The 14,607-nt window shown below is 39.8% G+C and overlaps 1 protein-coding gene across 5 annotated transcripts in view; it reads left to right on the top strand.

Moving 5' to 3' along the window:
* gtf2h1 (general transcription factor IIH, polypeptide 1) overlaps positions 1-14,607 on the top strand; it is a 284,403-nt gene that overhangs the window by 38,156 nt on the left and 231,640 nt on the right. For all 5 annotated transcript variants that reach the window (XR_010330029.1, XM_064335675.1, XM_064335676.1 and 2 more), the window contains 3 exons: positions 8,763-8,842; positions 8,963-9,090; positions 9,426-9,513. Coding sequence is in view for 4 of the 5 variants with exons in the window: in XM_064335675.1 (XP_064191745.1) it covers positions 8,763-8,842; positions 8,963-9,090; positions 9,426-9,513 (296 nt within the window). In the remaining variant the exon portion in view is untranslated. The remainder of the gene's footprint in view (positions 1-8,762; positions 8,843-8,962; positions 9,091-9,425; positions 9,514-14,607) is intronic.

Genomic DNA, 14,607 nt, shown 5'->3' with positions numbered 1-14,607 from the left:
GACTGTCAGTCACATTGTAAAAATCACAGAACTGCTTAACTCTATGGTTTTGGCTCCAAATCGACAACATGGCCGCGCCCGCCATTGAGCCTCAAAACGTGTTTTAGAGACCCAGGGAGAGTCAATGGGTGACGTCACAGTAGCTTTGTCCATATTTTTTACAGTCTCTAGTTTGTATAGCCAGTTATATTGAATCACGTAGCTATTTACTCTGTTGGTCTGTTTCTCTACTGTAACATAACCAGTTACATTAATTATGTAACTACACCTAGCTGTCTTCATTGTGCTTTGCAATATAGCCATATACATACATACATTCATTCAGCATTATATCCCTATGCTGGCCAGATTAGTAATCTACAGTAATGTTTGTATGTGTAATAATATAATAAATGGACCCCAAAAAAATTTACTGTGGGATTCAGGTCAGGGCTTTGTGATGGCCACTCCAATACTTTCACTTTGTTGTCTTTAAGCCTTTTTCTTACAACTTTGGAGGCATGCTTATGATCATTGTCTTGCTGGAAGACCCAGTTGTGACCAATTTTTAACTTTCTAGCTGATGTCTTGAGGTGTTGCTTCAGTTTTTCTAGATAATCATCCTTCCTCGTGATGTCATCTATTTTCTGAAGTTAACCAGTCCCTTTTACAGCAAAAAACCCCCCACAACATGATGTTGCCACCCCCATGCTTCACAGTTGGGATGGTGTTCTTCGGATTAATAGCCTCACCCTTTTTCCTCCATACATAGCACTGATCATTATGCTCAGTCAGTTCAATTTCTGTTTCATCTGACCAGAGAACACTCCTCCACAAGGCTAGGTCTTCATCCTGGTGATCACCTGCAAACTTCATTTTGGCTATTTTATGCTGGTCTTGGAGTGGTAGAGGCTTCTTCCTTGCGCGACAGCCTTTCAGGCCATGGCGATGTAGGATTCTCTTAATGGTGTATGTAGATACTTTGGTACCTGATGCCTCAAACTCCTTCAACAGTTCCTTTGTTATTGTCTGGGGGTTCAGTTGAACCTTTTGGACCAAAGTTAGTTAATTTGTGCCTCCTTCCTGAATGATGCAGTGTCTGTGGTCCCAAGATTTTTATATTTGCATATATTTGTTTGTACAAATGCTCATAGGTGCCAGTTGACTCTGAATTAACTCCTAATTTTGACAATTGGCCAATCGGAAGCTTCTAAAAAATCATTACATCAATTTCTGGAATTTTCCAGACTGTTTAAAGAGACAGTCAGCTTGGTATATGTAAACTTTTGACCCACTGGAATTCTGATATAGTGAATTAAAGCTTAAATAAATCTGTCTCTAATTGATTGTTTTAAAATGACCTCTGATGTGAAGAAAGTAGATGCCCTAATTGACATGCCAAAAGAAATGTATTGTAACATGAAATTTGTTGTGAAAAACCGAGTTTGGATATCTTTACCCTAGGTATATGTAAACTCTGTTTGGCCTCAACTCTACCAAATAACCATTTATCCACAGCAGATGGATATGTAGTTATTTGTCAACAAAGTTATTGTTCCAAATGTGGCTGACCCTAAAACAACTAAGATATCGTTATTCTGTTTTTATTTTTACTTGCGTTGTGTAAATAACTCCTCTTTGGAGTTAAGGTACAAGCTAAGCTAGTGCCTTCAATCTGCAGCCTTTGGTAGCTATGTCTTGGATTTTATCTTCATCGGAGGCAAATAATTTAGTCAGGTCAGAGTAAATCAGCAATACAACTTTTATTTGGTCAAATATGGGATACTGTTCAAGCACTCCTCACAGAGTTTGAGTAGATTACAAGTTCTGCCTCTTATATCTTTCTGTAAAGCTTTTAGGCGGCCTTGTTCTAATCAGACAAGGTGATTCGCATAGCATGACACACTCCCCCGCCTGTACCCACTTTCTGGTTTCCTGTGAATCTTTTTGCTTCACCCTGGGAACCTTAATGAAACGCTTAGTTTTCTGGCGCCTCACGGCGGGGAAGAGTGTTCCTTCTTAATCAAACTTCTTAGTATGCAAAGGGAGAGTATCTTGTTTTGTACAGCTTGTCTTCAGTTGACATTATACAGAGTAAATGCAGTTTTCAATTGAGAAACACAGGCTATTGATTAGGACAAGACATTTTGCAAGTGATGGTCATTCATACATATGATACATACTGATTATATACTTATAGCAAATTTTCTTTTAACTGATTTTTTCTTCTTTTATAAGGTATATCCCTCAAGTCATGTTTACATATTCGTGACCTTCTCAGATACCTGTGGCAAGCTTCTTGTCTTCCTTTTGTACCAAATATTGTTGCACTTGAAACTTGGCGGTATGCCCAGAACTTCATCTGACTCCCTCAGCTCATCCACATTGTTTCTTTCTCCTCAAAGGTCATTCCTCCCCAGTACATATCCATTTTGCACAATTAGTTACATCATTTTATGCATTAATAAGAAAACTACTTTTCATATAGTTAAACACAATAAGCAAGCTTGTTTTCTATCACAGCTAACACATTTAGCATTCAGCTCGTAAATATTGTCTAATACAGGGATGTCCGATACGTCAATCATGATCAGCCAGTTGATTGCTGAGGCCATGCTTAAAGGTTGCGTGCCATTTTTAAAAAATGCGTCATTTAGAATTTTAATTCCGCACTTTTTCATCGCTCTTTCATATGAATTCTCTCATGGGTACACACATGATTGACATGGAATGTGGCCAATCTGCAACTGTTTTTTGTTACGTTAAGCATGCCCATTCTTGATAATGACACAATTGTGCATTTAAATTCATAATATGGTCATGTAATTGTCCAATATTATGTGAGGGTAACATGATAAATTTAGCAATACATTTTATATGGGGCAAAGCAACCAGGGCGGTGTCACGATAAATCTGGTCCATTTTAGGCAGGGAATGTAATTTTCAATATCTGACAGATAATGGTGTAAATCTACTGGGATTTTGTCAAGATATGATACTGAAATTTTTATCATCTGCTGTTTTCTAGATTGAGCAATTCCAAATCTCTGAAAGCAATATTCTACAGCCTTCTGCTGTTCTCACCATGCATGCTCTGCAACTTAATTTGTTGGGCGTTCCCTGGGGTGGAGAGGGGTGGTGTGGCCATATATATTCTACTTATTTCAGCTATATCAACGGTGCTGTTGTGCCCTGTGTCTTGTTGCTGAGTGAAGAAAGCAGAGGAAGATGTTGAATATCATTTGCCCTTAAAACAAAGAATGGTTGGCTGCAATATGAAAGGAATACGAGTATTGCCCAGTAGAAAAATACACTCATGTTCCCCTGTATTGTCAGCATTTCACTCCTGATGATTACAAACAGGGCTTCCTTTCTGAACTGACAGGGACAACTAGGAAAAAGAAACCTGAAGTACTATGTGGTACAATCCTGTGTTCCCATGGAGTGCTAGATGATGAGATATTATAATTTAGCTGCTTTTAACACTAGAAGCGCCGTGGTGGCTAATTTGACCCAAACTGAGATATTTCCGAGTTTAGGATTTTTAAAAATTTACTAACAATCTACATCATCAGCATTCACTGACTTTTCCTAGATATTTGTTCTTTACATACCAGCGTTGTAGGAATGTCAAAGTCACGTTTGGAAAATGTTAAAAACACCTTATTTCACCTCCGTGTGTGTGTTAACAGTGTTAAATTCCGGCCGTCTTCAGACTAACGAGTCAGTTCTCCTTCACCACACCAGGAGGCGCAAGGATTCACTTTTCATCACTGTGGACACGCTGTTGCATTTTTATTTATACAAATTTTATTGATTTTGTTATTATAAATATTTGTTTGTTTATTTTGAAGAATAAATTATATCATGTTTTATGTGATCTTCAAAAATATTTTTATAGGCTATTGCGTTCATTTTGTGATCATTTGTTTATGCCTATACCTTTCCCTTATGTTCTGAAATCATAGCCCTACATTGTATTTTTACAGTTATAATGCGACTTGAAATTTCTAAATAAGGGTTCAAATAAAATTGATCGATCTTCAAATGCAAAAAAACAAATTTGTTCAATTTTTTACATTCTCATGCTCGTGCACAATGGCTGCATGCGACATGTTCACGTAGTCTACAACAACAATGCTGCGTAGGATATTGCAAAAACTAAATCTAAGCTAAAGAAACCACTACAATATAACAAGATAAAATATATTTGAAGCACTGTTTGTTTCAGCTGTTAATTTGTTTATTCATAGAGTGTTACAGTGAAGACTTCTTTTTGTAGGCCAACCTGGACTGTTCTTCCGCTATGGGTTCCCTCGGCAGATTGCCAATGCGTTTTTCCAATAGGGATTTAGTTTTCTTCCAAAAATAAGGCCTCTGGTTAATTTATGCCTAAAACAGTTTAACGTTTTGTTTTACGAGTCCTAGGGGTTCGACGCTCATTCACATTCCCATGCTTGTGCTTAATGGCTGCATGCGACACGTTCACGTAGTCTACAACAACAATGCATTTCGTTTTCTGTTGAAAATAAAGTCTGTGTTCAACGTAAGTCTAAGTTAGCTTCAGGTTTTTTTTCTAAGAGGTAAATTACACCCATCAATAACTCAACTGTGAATTTAGAGTTATGTGCTTTAAAATAGTCAGTTGCTCACAAATTGCTATAGGCCTATTGAAACTGCAACTTTCGCAGCGTGCAAGCGAGCTAGTAAAACAAGAGTGGCTATTGCAAAAATGTGACCATTCTTGTAGTTTCAGTATAGAAACTTAGCCTACTTTTTAAAAACGCATGACCGCTTCGAAATCCACGGTTGATATAGGCTATTAATGGGTGTAATTTATCTCGTAGAACAAAACGTGAAGCTCATTTAGGCTTACGTTCACCACGAATCTTATTTTCGGCAGAACACTAAATCCCCATGGGCAAAATGCATTGGAAATCTGACGAGGGAACGCAATGCCAACTTACTTCTGGACTACAAACTGTAACACTATTGCAAAAACAATCTAAGAAAGAAACCACTACAATACAGCAGGATAAAATATATTTGAATCATAGCGTAGTTTAGTTTATAGTTAGTCATAGTTTGTTTCTGCTGTTAATTTGTTTATTTATAGAGTGTTTCAGTGAAGACGTCTTTTTGTAGACCAACTTGGACGTTTCTTCTGCCATCTGTTCCCTCCGCAAATTTCCTATGCATTTATCCTAGAGGGATTACGTTTATTTAGTGCACTTGTTATCAGTGGACTTTCTGTGAGTGCTGAAGCATACCTTGCTCGTTGATATATATATTTACCATTTGCCAAATTACAGATGATAGTGAACGTAGGCTACTTTTCAAAATATACTAAAAAATTATAGCTGTATCATATCCTATTTTCTGTGAGGTAAAAATGAAGTTGGCACATTTTGCTCTTGAGGGACCAGAAAGGAGGGGACATTCGTTTCAGGGAGTAAAGGCTGTGGGGGAAAAAATCATTGTGGAAAAACATCCATCACATCCTGTGAGTGAGTCGCATGCGAGTGGTGACATGATGTCCGGTTAGGCTAGGCTTTGCAGTTGCTATTATGTACAACTCCATACATTTAAAAAAAACAAAAAAAAAACAACATAGTATTAACCTTTAGGCTACTTGAGAGAATAAATGTCACTATTACATAGCCTACAATCAAAAACGATTTCTCAAATGTGAAGTGTCTTGTGATGTGTGCGTGTGGTGTAGGCTATGCTGTTATTCTGTTGAGACTGGATAAAAAGCTAAATGGAAAAAAAAAAACTAAAAATGTAGAAGAAAGTATAAGCAAGAGAGAGATTGCTGCGTAACTAAAAGTAATACAAGGCATACTTTGTCGCGTAACGAATTATGGCTAAGCAAATTACTTTTATTATTTTTGAAGTGAGTAACGAGTAATATTACACTTTACTTTATAGTTAATAATAATAATTATAACAATATTATGTGCCGGACAAATAGAACATTTTATCTCTCCCTGGAGAGATCAGCTATCAACCATTCACACGCCATGGCATAAGTGAACCTGTGGGACATTCACATGTTAATCTAAGGGTAAGGATAAGACCACTGAACTGTGTGGGACATTCAACGCTCACCCCTCCCCCACCCGAGAACACAGAAAACTTCAGCTGCTTTTAGCGAAGCATGGCACAGCATGGTTATGCTGACCTTAATTTTTCACTTATTTAGAAACAAAAGCACACATTCATTCATGCACTTATAAAGATGAGACGGCATCTTGAGCAAAGTGCTATCGACCAAGCTAGCAATGTCAAATCACATGATGGCAAAGGCAGCTCTAAGCTTACAAACTCCGCGGCATAGAGGTGACCAGCAGCTCTTTAGTCTGTTGGTCGGTTGGTCCACAAAAGTGTCCTCATGTGGATGCATGCGCGGTCGCAGCTGTTGCAGATTTGGGCTTGTTTTTACTAATGTTTTATATTGATTTTCTTGTTTACTGATTTGATATCAATAAATACATTTGCTTATCCATAGATTGAATGGAAAATTTTAAATATTGTTTTCACAGTTGAAAATGTAGGTTTTGAAAATATAAGTTAGGTCTATTGAGGTGAAGTCTCCAATTGCCTTCACTGGTGTTATGGAGAGGAACAAAATAACGCCCCTCTGCGAAGCTGAACATTCACACCTACTGATAGTTTGGCTCAGAGCCATAGAGAAACTATCAGCTCTGGTTTCGCTAAAGGCAGGTGAAGAATTCTGTATTCTGGTGCTGGTGCTGGGGGAGGGGTGAGGGGCGATTCAATGGATGAGCGTGAACGATCGTGCGTGAATAGCTGGTAGTTTTTTTTTTTTGAAGCTATTATGAGTTTTAGGCCTACTGAGTAGTAAAAAAGTAAATGTCCAAAACAAAGATACAAATGTCACATTTTTACTTGTTTTATTTCTAGTCATAATAGGTCAGGACCTTGTTTCATATTAAAAAATTAGAGCCTTGCACGTTAAGAACTGTGGTAGAAGACTGCTCACGCTGTCTGCGTAGATGCAACAGCATGTGCATAAACCATCGGGATGCGTTTCGTGGGAATATAGGCGTCTGTGTGCTTTACCATGCCCACGCAACCATTGATAGAGTTTATGGAGTTTTTGAAACCAATTGTCCACATAATTACTATTCCAATTTCACCAATACATTTACAGTTACCAATCGGACAAAAAGGTCGCTGCCACTAATGTTACTAATGTTCGGCACGTGATGAACAATTTTCTTACACTATCATAAGATTGACAGCCCAAGCAAGAGCCACGTCAAATAACCAGAAATAAATTATATTAGCATTTATGACATTATGCATGAAGAATAAACTGTCTATGTTTTTTGAAAGATTGCCAAAACAGTTTTGACCTCCCTACTATCTGTTTATTGTTAGCTTTTCATGACTTAATCACTTCATACAGACATACTGTTTATTCTAAATACATTTAGATTGTAACAATGTGTTGGCTAGAATGCCGAGCCATAACTAAAACATAACTTACTCTGACAGTCTAAAATCTTGCAAATATTTCATTAGGACAATGGGCTGGCAACCTTTATCAGCTCGTGTCTAATAAGCGCCATCTAGTGAACAATTCAAACATTTCCTGTTTGAAGGCTCGTGTCATATGACCCAGGCCGCGCAGTAAGTTATTCCAATGCCACGAAATGGTCCGGCACTCCTGGTGTTAACTAAGGATTTCATGATTGCCCCATTTAACTTTCATTAACTTGGCTGCTTTTAACTAAGCTGCTTAAATTATCTGATGTTATTATGACAGCATTGTAACGTTAGTTAAAAGCAGTAACGTTGCCTAGCTAGCTATCTTTGTTTCTTTAGGATGTGATGTGAATGTTGGTAGCTATGCATTTACATGTCAAACCACATCCTGAAGAAATAAACATACAAATGACCATTTCTGACAGTCTCTTATTGTCAGTTAAAGTTATTAATAGCCTACTTACCAGTAACAGAATGGCTAATTTACTACAAATGTAGATCTGGCTTGATCCAGAATCCCAGAATTTTCTTGCTTTCCTCTTGTTCAGTGGCCTTAATCCCAACTTTTTGCATGTGAGGACATGAAAATTGAGGTTCCTGGCTTTTATTTCTGCAACCCAACACACAACAATGTTTCGGCATTTTTGTAATCTTGGTATTCCACTGGCTGCTGATACTAACTCCATGGAGTACAAAGAATTAGTCTGATATCTTTGGGCGATGTTATATAACGCTTACTCTTTAATGGACCTTTGTGCCACCTTGGAACTGTGTTTTTATATTCCTGAGAGTAGCACTGATGTTCTCCACTTCTGTATGTCACGCTGGATAAGAGCATCTGCTAAGTGACTTTAATATCATGCAATGTAATGACCGAAAGTGTTTTCAGCAACAACAACAATGTATCTGCTCACTCTGAACATTTTTGACTTACAACTGGTGCCAGGCATGGTTTTTGTGATATTTTGTATTTCTTAAATATGTTTTGAAATGCTGAAACATCTCTTTCAAGAATATTTATCATTGACATTCTTCTTTGTCTTGTCGGATGGTTCTCTTCTTCATGGAGGGGTTATACAGTTGGCTGAAATGACTATGGCATGGTGGTTCAAGGTGAAAACACGAGGTCTACTGCATGTCTAAATTCCATGGGTTGTCATGGTAAAATCAAGGTTTCTGGGTGCCGGTCTAAAGTCATTGTTGGTTAAAATGAAATCCACATGTCTGTGCTGCAGGTACAGGGTGATATCAGGGTGTCTTTGCTGCAGGTCTAAAGTTGATGGTGGTTCAAGGAGTGAAGAACCCACTGGTGAACCTGCTGTGTCTGGAGGACAAGTCGCTTGATGAGGTTGTACAGAGACATATTTTGTGATTTCGCTCTTGTATCCATTTGTAGAGTATTTTAATGGGTGCAACCACTGGCACTACAGATCTAAAAACCTTATCTGGAAGTTGTCTTCCATTGCAGGGTTATGGGATTGCCACAGCATCCTCTGCCTCACTGGGAAACAAGGTCAAGGAGAATAACAATTCTGCCATTATCAAACGCTTCAACCATCATAGTGCCATGGTGCTTGCAGCTGGATTACGTAAACAGTGAGTATGCATGATGTAGAAGTAGAGTCAGAGTTGAGAGGCGGAAAGTGAGATGGTGGTGGACTGACAAAATGTGTATAGACATATGCATAGAAAGAATGCTGTATAACTGTGGGAAGTTGATGTACAAGAGTGAAGAAAAAGATGGAAAAATTGCTAATGAAGCGGAAAGTGCCAGATAAAATGCAATCTGTGTGTAAATGGATTAAATTGTGAGTATCGGATTACGTTGCGTTTGTACTTCAGTTCAGTGACACTGCCAATTTACTTATTTCTGTCTACTTACATTCAGTGACACTGCTTGTTTACCATGTTCTGTCTGTGCTTCGATTCAGGGAAGCTGTCAGTGACCAGACTAGTGAAACCAGCAGCATGGATGGAAACTCCAGGGACTCTGACTATTTCCAGCCACCCGTCAAGAAGGTACGATATGACAGGGCCCGTATCTAGGATCCTTGTGCTGGAGAAAGGGAAATAAGTAGAGAGAAACTTTCAATTCACTATACTGTACCCACTGATTTCGTTAGTTTGATTTGGAGGCCTGCTGTCTTTTTCTTCCCAGTTGTTTACATACAAACAAGTCCTGTAAAAGTAGTGTTTGTCCTACAGTTGGCTATTATTTCCTTCTGTTCTGAACATTTGTCGTGTTCCCTGCTAGACTGTAGTAGATTTAGTCTCTCCAGAAATCCTACTTGGCCACATGTATTGCCAGTGTAAACATTTTCAGGTAATAGAATTACTTCATTTTTCCCAGGTCAAGTAGCTGGCATATAAAAACAAGCACGAAACCATGCAGACCCACGGCGCACCTGTACAAAGTGTCATGAGTAAAACTTGGCTAACTATATAGCTAGCTAGCTATGGCATGTCCTCACCTCTGTAACGTCATTTGTTGTCCTCAGTGTGTCCATACATCTGTATCGGTGGTACGCGCTAAGTAGGTTAACTAAAGTAGGTGAAACGCTAACATGTTAGGGTTAGCTAAAGTAACGTTAGGCGATAAAGCTGTGCTTAAAAATCTTGTGCCGTTCGAAGTGGTGATTTTGGGAGATGCACCTGTGCATGCGTCCTACTAAACGAAGCACCACCTGCGCATGCGTCCCACAGGTCGTCCGTGAGTGAGTGACCACAATTTGCCATGCATAGCCCATGGCGGAAGTTCCTGCGCACCGTGGGAAAAACAGATAAATTACATTAATATAATAAAATTACAGAAATTGCTATTAGAGTCTTAAATTAATTAATTTTATTACAAATTAGGAATGAAAAATTATTTTAAGGAAATAGGAATTTATTTTTTTGTAAGAATGTCCATAAATTATAAGATGTCGTTTAAAACAAAATTCTATATGTACTAAGCTAAAGAAAAACATAAAATTAGTGTCCTGTGTCGTTGATAAGGCCAACATATGTAAGCATGAAGCAGTGATGGTTGTAGTGTTTTGAATAACTCTGTTATCTGATTGTTTAGTTGCCTACTGCTCGCCCAGGCAATAGAGGGCATTGGGGTGTTAGAATATGGAAAAGGTGAGAAAGAATGAAAAAAGGGGTGATAAAAGAGGAAAAAATAATGGTTTGCGATGGTGGTCTATGGAGCAGGAATTTTAGAGGAAATAAAGTTGATTTAAAATCCACACCATTCTTTTGACGCAAATGATGATCAGACCTCACTTGGCATTCTTTGGCATAAGCTCATATATGTCCAGGACATAAACGATGAGCAAACGAGCAATGCTAGTTCATTATGCAGGTGAGAGCGTACAAGATACGTTTGATACGCTAACCAATACTGCTGAAGCAAAAGACTACAATAAAAAGTGAACATTTCCTATGAGATGTACAAACTCAGATAAACGGCACAAAGATTGGGGGAAACATTAGACGCATATCACACCAGACTCAGACAACTAGCTACGTCTTGCCAGTTTATCAACATTGATTGCGAAAATAAGACCATGATAATTCAAACATGCAGGTCTACCAAACTTTTGCGCCAAGAACTGCAGAAATTGGACGTGTCACTCACCGATCTCCTAGGTATGGGCAGAGCAATGGAGCTTGCTGAATTTCAAGCATTGTGGTTGGAACAGACAAGACAGCATAAGTCTTGAAACTGCACAGGACAATGTTTTGGCTGTAAACCTGGGGGAAGGTTTTGCTAAGAGAAAATGTTACAGCTGCTCTGGAACTTTTCCTCGTGGTGCAGGCACGTTATGCCCTGCTTGGTGGAAAAATATGTCATTCATGTGGTAAATTGGAACACTTCTCCAAGTGCTCTTGCTCCAAAGACTCACAAGAGGTCGAACAGAGCAGACAGGAAGTGCATTCTGTTAACACCATCACCGTACCCCAGGAAAAAGGTCACAAAGCAACAAGGTTATAAGAAGACTATATTTACACAGTCTATGAACAGAAGACAACTGTCACATGCAAAAACAAAAATCGATAATTCTGTTAAAGTAATGATTGATGCCAGGGAAAGTGTTAACATCATGGATGAACATACTTTTCAAGCCCTACAATCCCAACCCAAATTAAATAAATGTAACATTCACATTTTTTCCTGTGCCTCACCCACACCACTGCCTGTAATTGGAAAATTCAACAAGTCGAAGGCTATGCTCGCTAATGCCGCCTTTTATGTACTGAAAGGGAGCAGAAGTATTTTACTAAACTTCAATAGTGCCTCACAACTGGGTCTGATCCACATCACCAATATTGTCCACTCATCTCTGGGGTTATGTACATTGACCAGTATAAACCCCAACTAACACCACCGACAGTATGGATGACCTCCTTGCTAAATATGCCAACCTCTTTACTGGAATTGGCAAACTGAAAAATTTTCAGGTTAGGTTGCACAGAAAAAAAGATATTACACCTGTCACACAACCTCACAGGAAAGTCCCGTTCTATGTAAAAAAGCACATCAAAACTGAGCTGCAGCAGCTGGAGGAACTGGACATAATTGAAATGGTAGATGGTCTTACACCCTGGGTTTCCCCAATTGTACTAGTCCCAAAGCCAAAAGACCCAAACACAGTGCATCTCTGTGTTAACAGGAGACTCCCAAATAAAGCCACTAAGAGAGAGGTGCACCTACAATGGATGATGTCTTTCCAGCTTTTACTGGGGTTTTTTAACGTAGGCTTGAACAGTGGTTACCTCCTCACGTTATATCACAACCTTCTCAACCCATGTAGGACTACAACGGTACGAAAGACTGAATTTCATCCACTGCAGACGTCTTTTTAAATGCTGTACAACAGGCATTAGATGGTATCTCAGTTATCATAATTGTGAGTGATGATATTTTGGTGTTTGGTAAGTTGAGTGTTGAGCATGACCAGACCCTCAGAGACACTTCGCAAAGACCTTGAACCTGCCCTGAATCGAAGGGCAAATGTGCATATGCACAAACTACACTTGACTTCTTTGGGAACACAATCTCAGATGGGGATTCCCTCCACACCCAAAGAAGGTACGAACACTGCATGCTGCTGCAGCTCCGTGCAACATCAGTGAGGTCAGAAGTCTTTTGGGCATGGTAAACTACTGCACCCATTTTCTTGATGACTTTGCTACAGCAAATCAACCTTTGAGGGAATTAACAAAGAAAAACACAATGGACATTAAATTAACGTCAGGAAGCTCTGGATGAGCTGAAAGCTCATTTGTCCAGTGATTCTGCCATGACACATTTTGACCGTGTCAAACTGACTGAACTGGTGGTCTATGCAAGCTGTGTTGGCCTGGGTGCAGTGCTAGCACAGAGAACCTGACCAGGTGAACCTGCCAATGTGGTAAGCTATACCAGCAGAGTACTGTCTCAGATTGAATAAATACTCGCAAACAGAACGGGATCCTGCCATTTTGTTGGGGTGTGAGCATTTTCACACATTTCTATTGAGCTCCTTTCACCCTTGTAAGCAACCACAAGCCCCTCGAATGGATCTTTAACAACCTAAATCTTTGGATCTTTACATCCAAGCCATCGGCACACATCGAACACATGGCCCTGTGTCTGCAGCCAAACATTTACGTAGTCTGCTACAAATCTGGCAAAGACAACCCTGCCCATTACATGTCACGCCATCCTATGCATGTTTTGCAGTTGTCTCTTTGTATTTTAGGTCAGGCTGAGGAATATGGGAACTTTGTGACTGTCAATGCAGTGCCTGAAGCAATGTCAGAAATTCAGATTGCCACAAAAGCTGACCCTACTCTTAGCAAGGTCATCGGCGTCATCACCACAGGCATATGAGTGTTCCCATTGGAAAACCAGGAGGGGTCAGATGGAGTTGACATTCCTACTTTGTTGTCACTCAGAAAAATCAAAAGTGAACTCACTGTTACTGCTAATGGGGATGTAGTGCTACAGGCCTACATTGTTTTTCCTCACTCCCTAGTACACAGAGCCATATCCCTTGTACATGAGGGCCATCAGGGTGTAGTTAAAATGAAAAAGCTCATCAGGGAGGTGTTGTGGTTCCCAGGTATTGACAAAGAGGTGGAGGCCAGGTGATCGCTAGCTGTATCCCATGTCAGGCTGTTGTACCTAGTAATACATTTGTGCATATCTGTACTCCTGTCATCACCCTGGGTGAAGGTGGGTGTTCATTTCTGTGTGCTTTTTCCTTCTGGAGATTCCCATCTGATTGTCAATGTTGAGTATTCTAGATACTAGTAGTAGAGTTCTAAAATCCACTTCTGCAAAAACAACAATACCAATGCTGGACAAAATATGCTGGAGGTCAAAACAGATAATGGCCCACCTTTCCAAAGCTCTGAGTATATGCTGGCTTTGCCAAGTACTTAGGCTTTACTCACTACACTGTGGCTGCAGGCCAGTGCAGAAGCCAAATGTTTTATGCACACCCTTGGAAAGACCATACGCGCAGCTCATGTGGACCATCAACCATAGAAGCAAGCCTTATATGCATTCCATTGCAATTATTGTGCCACCCCTCCACTACTTGACAGGTATGCGCCCTGCTGAGGTTGTCTTTGGCAGGCCCATGCAAATCAAACGTGGGCAGCTTCCAACCATCACTGTACCATGCATGGATGACAAACTGCAACATGCTGATGATGCTGCCAAACAAACTGATATGGTATGCTAGAAATGTCTCACCACTCTATCCAACATGGAAATGGGCAGCATTGTTTTCTGTCTTCAAAAGAAGGAGGGGAAACTATGTCCAGCCTACAGTCCATGACCATACAGAGTGATTGCTGAGAAGGGCTCCATGGTCACCGCTGCCCACAACATGTAATCACCAGGAACTCTTCACACTTCAAGACCCTACCCAAAGACACCGTCTTACCAGGCTGCTTTGAGTAGGGACAGCGAGGAGATCGACATTACAGTACATTACATTACAGGCATTTGGCAGACGCTCTTGTCCAAAGCGACGTACAACAAAGTGTATAACCATAACCAGGAAGTGTGCTGAAAACCCTAGAGGGAAGTACAGTACCAAGTGCAGGGAACGACTGCGTAGTTTAACTTGGACC

This window comes from Anguilla rostrata, chromosome 5 (genome assembly GCF_018555375.3).
Source record: "Anguilla rostrata isolate EN2019 chromosome 5, ASM1855537v3, whole genome shotgun sequence".
NCBI lineage: Eukaryota > Metazoa > Chordata > Actinopteri > Anguilliformes > Anguillidae > Anguilla > Anguilla rostrata.
This window is presented reverse-complemented; position numbering and strand designations above follow the sequence as displayed.